The following is a 7,940-nucleotide window of genomic DNA, read 5'->3' on the forward strand; positions in this document are numbered from 1 at the left end:
GATTAACACAGCTATATACGTGGAAGAAACTGAACATGTGATTTAAATTCTACTTAACAAATTCCCACTTACTAAAGGTTACTTTTTATAATACACCCAAATATATAGTTACCATATTTTTAATTTTCTTCCTAATGTAAGCTAATAAGTTTTTAGCAGTTGAACACTTGAAAATCAAGAGGATTTTATTACACTTCTGCATATTTGCCAAATTACTATGATGAAACAGTAAGGGAAAAAAAGAACAGAATTAGATTTAGTAGAAACATCTACAAGATTGGGAATTTATTAAGGAAAAAGCAGAAGTGGGCTAAGTTGTCATCTAGCTGAAAGTACATGAAAAGCAAAGGCTAGGACTTGGAGGGGTATATGAACAGACAGCTGAATGTGGCTAATAGAAACTGAGGGCACAGCCTTCTCAGCCATAAGTCTGAACAAGTTATAGGATAAATCCATTGACTTGGCCCTCCATGAAGAAAGCAGGTGATCTGATCTGGCTTAACAAGAATAAGAATAGATGCTTGCTTCCTCATGCAACACAAGAAAACTCCATGACTCGAGAGACATGAAACAGTGCATTAAAGTCAAACTTCACAAGCCCCAAAGTATTAAAATCCCAGGCCACTTAAATGTGAAATGACTAATAGTAGCAACACATCCCAATACAAATTGTTCTATGGCAGTTGGAAAAATTATGCCTTTACTTTTCTTAAATCTCATCTTGGAGTAGAGTATGCTTTGGGCTAAAATTATCCTTGGGCTCTCAGTAATCCCAATTGACGTCAACACTTGGAAAATGGCAGGAAACTGAAGGAAATAGTCCCTGCTCTTGGTTCGCTGTAACCTGCTCTTTCAAAAGCTTGGGGCATCCTGTTCCCTCTCAGAGAGGGAAAAGGAAAGCAATTTCAGAGCGAGGAGGCTGATACGCGTTAGGAAGCTGCTAGAAGTCACGGACACCTCTCTGACTTTATAAGTTACACTTTTGGGTCTAAGCAGGAGAAAAAAACCTAGTCAAGGACAAACCTGGGCTTCTGGTGCCACATTTAAAATTGCAGGGCGCGTTAGGGACTAAGCCCATTAGAATCGGAACTTACCTGGAAGGGTTTTGCTTGTCTTTCTTTTGGCTCAAACGCCGAACAACTGCCATTCAAAAAACAGAGGGATAGGGGGAAAAATGCTTCAAGAGAAGAAGAAAGGTTGCTTTCTTTGAGGTCGCTGCTGCAGGTGCCTTCATAAAGAACTCGAGTGGGCCGTGTACCTTGGGGCGTTGCACCCAGGGGCTAAAGCCGTGGCAGCTACCATCCTGCCATGAAACGTTAAGCCATGGACTGGAGAAGGCATTGGAGACACCTATCACTGACAATGGCTGAAATATATGAAGAATGCCTACAAATCAATGAGGGGGAGAATAAAACAAGCTAATTTTAGAAATGGGCAAAAGATTAACTGGTCCCTTTGGAGGAGAAGGAAAGGCGGTATGGTTGGCCTAAGCTTGCTGGAAAAGGCTGGTAGGAATAGGTCGGAGCCAGGTGTCTCTGTCAATGCCACAGAGCCGGAGGGTCACCGTGCCCAAGACGGGCAGATCCTGTGGGAGATGCAGCTCCCTGAGGGTGGACATGCAGGGCTGACCTCCTGGGGGCTTCTCCTGGACCCCAAACACGGCCCTTCCCCAACAGCACTATGAAAGCAACACTTTGACCAAGATCTGTATGGTGAGTGGTAATGCGGAGCTCAAGTGCTAATGTGGTTCCTGACTCAATCCGTCAATGTTAGGAATTCTACTCACTCGGTTCCCTAATAGATAAAATTAGATCAGAAACATTCCAGAAGTCAGAACTCAGCATTGTAAACCAACTGAGATTTGAGGTAGAGAGCCGGATTAGAGAACTTATCTATCAAATCCCCTAATCCTTTGATACATGTCCCAAACACGTGAAAGGTTATGGGGAAAAATATAAAAGTAAATGCCAAAAAAAAAAAAAAACACCTTTTAAAATTGCCAACACTCATTTTCCAGAGATAAAACTTTATTTAAGGCATCAAGCAATATACTGAAAGAAGTGAGTCATGCACAAGTAATGTCCTTATTTCCGTAATTGTACATTTGATACTCTGCCCTCTTAACAAGGGGGTATAGTGAGCAAAGATGAGAAGCACACAGCTTTTATACATAACCATATCAATATAAGTGTTTAAGAAAGTCCTTAAATTTTGTTTTCCTTCTTTGAAAGGAATTTCGGGTTTATTTCAGAAAACCAAAACAAACTAGTTCTTCTACTGAGGATGAAATTTCTCTCCAGAGTTATTTATGAAATAATACAGCTGCCTTTCTCTTTAAAAGGATTCTTGTCTTCTGGAATTCCTTTCACCAGAGGATCCTCTCCAGAACGTTCTTCAATGTAGTTCTTTATTTCTTCAGAACATTTAGACACCTTAAGGAAAAAAAAAAAAGAATGAATTAGATCAGGATTGTCTACACTTCATTACCACCCGTTAGTGAAATTAATATAATTGAGTACAGCTAGCATTTTAAAAAATGAAATAGTATAAAAATAGTAGCGCAAAGCATGTATAATATATACGCTATATACGAATGACACAATCTACGTTAAAATATATTTCTCACTATGGTGAGGGTCAGAAAGCTTGAAAGTCATTGTATTAAACAGACCATCCCCAGCAATTTCTATCCACTGTGCCTCATATGATTTCTTTCCCCTGCTAAAATACAATTACGATGTATTCATAGTATTTTATGAACTAAAACATACCGCATTTTCAATTTCCCATGCTAATGAACAGGTGCGGTAAGAGATAATCCCCAAATGTTTTGGGCTGTGTCCTGCCAAAATTCTCACTTATCATGGGTGTGTGCCATGTTCTGCAATTTTACAAAATGATAGAAACACTGAAGAATGTCTGATGCTGGGGAGGTTGAGGTTGCCCAATCATGCCATTTGTATCTCTATTTGGAATTCCTTCCCATTGCTTGAGGGCAATGATCATAATGAAAGATTTATCTGAAGTTTATTAGGTTTATCCGAGATTCTTGTGTTTATATAATTAGTTGAGACTTTTTCTGCAATGGAGAAAGGATTGAGTAGTTTTTTTCCAAAACTCTATCCTTCAGAGACAGATTGCAAGAGCGAATTTAAAAAAGAAAAAGGAATAAAAAAGGAAAAAAAAAAGGATTAGTGTCTTAATGAAGGCCTATTGCTAAGAAGAAATTAGAAATAAAAATTACAGAAGCTCCAACAAACTAATAGAGACCTCTTAACCCTGGGAAACTGTTCCCATTGAATTTGTAATCTAGATTAGTAATCTTCAAATTGTTTTAATGGTGATCACAAAAACGTGTTTGCATATGTATCCCAAAATGTATATAACTATGTAATAATATGTAATTATTTACTTATAAATAAGTATGGATGCTGTGTTATACTTAATGTGTAATTATAAAACATAAGCTGGAAACTGTCAAAAAATGAGATTTAAAGTAGAAATTTTAATATTTTACTCCCATACCCCACATACTTTTTGCACACAATGTGAAGACCACTGTTCTAAAATTTAGAACTAGGTGATGGAGTTATATGACTTAAAATGTGGTGAAACAGAAATCTTTTCAAGTACCATTCTCTTGGGTAACAACTGTTCTTATTTGTTGCTGACATTTATAGTGCATGCATTTTATGTGAATTTTCAGAAGTACAGATGCAAGTAACCATAACCTGGGGTGTGTCTCCTCAGAGATATGTGTGGATAAGATTAGAGTTCCCCCAAATTGTATCTGTTCTTATAGAGGCTTCTTCATTAGGTTTCCAAAGAGATTTGTAACCTCCAAAAGTGAATAGTTGCTCCTCTGAGCATTTCCTTCCATGATCAAGAAGATATGTTTGAACAACAATTAGCTGGAGCCAGAATTCAGCCTGTGGATTCTGTGTCCTTGGCCTGAGCAGAGCACACAGCTCAGACATGAGCAATTTATTGACAGAATAATGAACTGGGCATCAGAACACATGTGTTTTAGTACACACCCTTATCATTATCTCTGAGGTCTTAAATAAGGAGGTACTTAGCCTCCTCGGGATTCAAGTTTTTTATTCTTAAAAATGAGAGCACTGAATGATCTCTAAGAGCCATAATGGTTGTAGAGCACTAAAACTCTATAAATCGAAGTGTGTGATAACATATGTTTGAATATTATTATTAGGATTTTAGATGCCTCTCCTTGTATCCCCTAAGTTTTCTCTCCCTTTGACATACACTTGGAGTTGGAAAACTGATCGAGCAGGGGGCAGGGTGTGTCCTAAGGAGTGGAGGTGGGGAGTTGGCAGGGAGGAACGGCTCATGAATGATACTTTCAATTTCTACACAGTCAGCTGCATCCAGGCCCCTGCCCCATTTCTAATATGAAGCTTAAAATACCTAGAAGACACTTGTCTCTTTTTTCTCCTATAAGTTCTGCACACTCTGGTACTAGGATATTCTAACAGTGCTATACTTCAGTCTATGCAACTCTGTTTAATATGTAACCTCTAAGATGTATTGCATGGAAAAAATCTAAGTGGCCAGGGGCACCTGGGTGGCTCAGTCGTTAAGCGTCTGCCTTCGGCTCAGGTCATGGTCCCAGGGTCCTGGGATCGAGCCCCACATAGGGCTCCCTGCTCTGCGGGAAGCCTGCTTCTCCCTCTGCCCCTCCCCCTGCTTGTGTTCCCTCTCTCGCTGTGTCTCTCTCTGTCAAATAAATAAATTAAAAATCTTAAAAAAAAAAATCTAAGTGGCCAACACAGACTGCACGTTGCCATCCACAAAATGGGTCCCTTAAAGTTTCAAGAAACTACCCTATTCTTTGGGTCCCACAGCTTTGTTTATTCCTTTAAACACAGCAGTATTTTTAAAGCTACAAAAACTTTCAACATGGATAGAAACAACTTCGCACTCCAAAATCTAGGAAGAATAGGGATTTGGAAGTGAAAGATTAAATTTCAGAAAAAGAAACATGTAAAGAGTAAAACTCAAAAACACCTGCATTTTCCAAGTATCATTCAAAATGTTCATCCTGAGTAACAGGACTCTGTCATGAATAGATTTGCCATAACTAGGGCAGGAAAGTAAAGGAGCTTATTTACCATACCTGTTTAATTGCCATTTTTTAATTTTATTTTTTCTTATTTTTTATAGTATTAAACCATGGAGAAATGAAATTAGTTTATATTTTTCTTGCTGTGGAAAAAGGACTAGATAATTTCCTTTAAAAAAAATCCAAAAAACCTATTCCCGGACTATAGGTTGCCTGACGGAGGAAAAAAGGAAGAAATGCATGCTCAAGTTACCAGTAAGAAGTCAAAAGTACAAAATCTTCAACACATTTCAGTGGAGACTTCTGAACACCGAGACTTTTGTTCTCACTGAATTTGTAATCCACTTCAGTGGTCTCTAAAATTTTTAATCATGATCGCTAAAAAGAATTTTCATATGCACCTCAGTATATGTACAATTATTTATAAATAAATGCAGATACTACTGTATTAGTTAACTGTGAGTACTTATAAAACAAAGTGAAAAGTATAAAGGGATGAGAGTTACAAATAAATAAAAATAGAAATTGTAATGTTTTGTTCCCAAGCCCCAGTGAGCTGTTCATTGCATACCTCTGGAGAGGCCTGGTGAAATTCAAAATTATGTAATTCAAATTACCTAAATTGTGATGAATTAAATAGTGATTAAAAAACACTAAAATACCATTCTGTCCCATTATGAAAAAGATCAAGGAACTAAATAGCCATCTGCCTTTTGCCTACAATTTGAGTTTTTAAAACCAAATAACAGCAGGCAGAATTTTTTGTCCACTTCCCCAATCCTAGGCTCGGATGGTGTGACACTTGGCTTTAAATTACTCAGCGGACCCTTTCTCTCCTTTACCTCCTATGATTTCCCCACATCAACTGGCAGTTTCCAGGTACCACCAAAGCCCTACTTCAAGAGGAGCTGGGGGGGGAGAAAACAAAAACCAAAAAACCAAAGCCCAGAAAAGCTGTCCTGTTTTACTGTAACAAACCAGGAAAAACTGCCCTTGGTTCATTTCAGAGAAGGAAACATTCTGGGACAGCCAACTTACCTGTTGCCTCTGCAACTTCACTTCTTTGCGAAGTTGCTCAACTTCCAACTTCAGCTTCTCCTTTTCTGGCAAATCCTCGATGTGAAGGGCCGGCATCTTCGCCCCAGAACCGGGCCCGGGGACAGCTCTGGAAGCGGACAGGCTGGCAGTGCGGCACCCCAGGGCGCACCCCGCCCGCCGCCGGCGCTGCACGGGACCGCCTCCCCGCCGCGCTCCCCAGCGCCCCGAGAGCTCGGCTGCCTGCCGGGCGTCCGCTCACGCCCCCCTGCCCCGCGTCCCAGGCTCTTTCTCCGGCCCGCACGACCGCGGGAGGCCTGCCCCAGCGAGCCGGGGAGGGTTGAGTCGAGAGGGAGCCCGAGAAGCTGGGCGCTGCCGCAGCTCCGGGCGGGACGCTGGCCCCCTGCCGGCTCCCGAGCCGGCCACACCCGCGGGGGACCTGCCAGGGCTGCGGGCCCGACAGCTGGGGTTGCGCTAGCCCACTTTCCTGGAGAAACAACTGAAGTTTTACGTTTTGTTCCCTTTTTTTTTTTTTTTTTTTTCCCGTTCCCAAGTCACATCCGGGTTTTGTTTGTGAAGAAAAGGAGGACACTACCCAGCAGGAAATAACGGCCCTTCACCTCTCCAAGTTTCAAAAATACACAGCATGTTACTTTTCCCCGGTTACACGCGGATTGTGGGAAATGTGAACGCTTAAGAAAAGGCCCAAGAGGAAAATGAAACAGAGCTGTAATCTCAGAAACACCCACCACGTCTGTTGATGTATGTCCGTCCAGTCTGTTAAATGCCTGAAACATCCTGACACATTTGGGGATCAAGGGGGGCATCGGGATGTGACTATTGTGTACAATTTGCAGGGCCATTTTCTGACATTAACAAACTGCATCCTCCACAGCAGAGTTCTTATTCTTTCTTCAGGGGAATGTTTTGTAATGATTTGGAGGATGCACGGATGATACTAGAGAAGACAGAAGCAGGAATCAAAGTTCTTACCAGAAAGTGTTTGTCCACTCCCCATCAACCAAGGTTTGGGTGACTGTTGACACCAAGGGTTATGAATTCCTGGCTCCTGCAACTTCCTGGATGTAGGCATTGGTTTCTCCTGGATTCACTCAGCATTGGTTTCTGCACTAGCTGGAAAGCAGGATTCATCTTGCTGCCATTTTGTAAAGCCAGGAAAAGTGTCGGATGTGACACGTCTACCTGCAATATAAAGTTTCCCTTTGACTATAAACTACTGATCCTTAATAGACTAGAAGAAAAATAACTCACGGAGGTTAGAAACCTTCCCAAGCAGTCAGATATTTCTCTCTTTGGAGATGACCTCCTGCCTACAGAGTCAAAATCAAGTTAAGGGTGGTGGCCTGAACTGTGGATTTCAGGTACCTGAACTTAGACACCCCAAGCCACTCCCTATTTTGTAAGCACAGGTTTTTGTTGGTTCCTAATTTCTCTCTAGGTTCCACCCGCTTATCCTCAATGAATATATTGGAAGGAGAAGAACAATGAGCTACGTGGTGAGTACTCTGGGTCTAGTCCCAGCTCTGCCACCGGCTATCACTGGAAGTTTTTTCTGGATTTTGGTTTTCTAATTTATAAAATAGATGGGGTGATGGGGCAGGGGAATGGCGAATTAGCTAAGGTATGTTTTGTTTCTAATTGCGTTTATGCATCCACATCTGATAAATCGCTTTCACAAAGGAAACTGTTTAGGAGGTTATTTTTCTGTATTTGAAATACCACACATTCCAGGATCTCCCAGGCTCAAAGAAGTTAAATCAGCTGCCAGAGTTTTCCCCTGTCAGTATGCGGTGAGCCAAGA

General features: G+C 41.1%; 1 protein-coding gene across 2 annotated transcripts; it reads right to left on the reverse strand.

Annotated features, from left to right (window-relative positions):
* Window positions 1–2,009: 2,009 nt before the first annotated feature.
* GNG11 (G protein subunit gamma 11) lies at window positions 2,010–7,401 on the reverse strand. Of its 2 annotated transcripts, XM_032401251.1 has the most exons (3): window positions 7,112–7,401; window positions 6,122–6,248; window positions 2,010–2,432 (listed from the first exon to the last, which is right to left on the reverse strand). In XM_032401251.1, the coding sequence occupies exons 2-3, from the start codon at window positions 6,215–6,217 to the stop codon at window positions 2,307–2,309; spliced, it is 222 nt and encodes a 73-aa protein (XP_032257142.1). In that variant the 5' UTR covers window positions 6,218–6,248; window positions 7,112–7,401; the 3' UTR covers window positions 2,010–2,306. The 2 variants fall into 2 exon arrangements, with proteins under 2 accessions (XP_032257142.1, XP_032257141.1); XM_032401250.1 differs by lacking the exon at window positions 7,112–7,401 and having other exon boundaries at window positions 6,122–6,617.
* Between the last annotated feature and the right edge of the window lie 539 nt (window positions 7,402–7,940).

Source organism: Phoca vitulina, unplaced genomic scaffold, assembly GCF_004348235.1.
Source record: "Phoca vitulina isolate PV1807 unplaced genomic scaffold, GSC_HSeal_1.0 scaffold4, whole genome shotgun sequence".
Lineage (NCBI taxonomy): Eukaryota > Metazoa > Chordata > Mammalia > Carnivora > Phocidae > Phoca > Phoca vitulina.

Coding starts and splice junctions, on each gene's coding strand:
- GNG11 (XM_032401251.1), bottom strand. CDS start 6,217: ATGCCGGCCCTTCACATCGAGGATTTGCCAGAAAAGGAGAAGCTGAAG. Junction 2,433..6,121: donor TGAAGTTGCAGAGGCAACAG/GTAAGTTGGCTG, acceptor TTTTTCCTTAAG/GTGTCTAAATGTTCTGAAGA.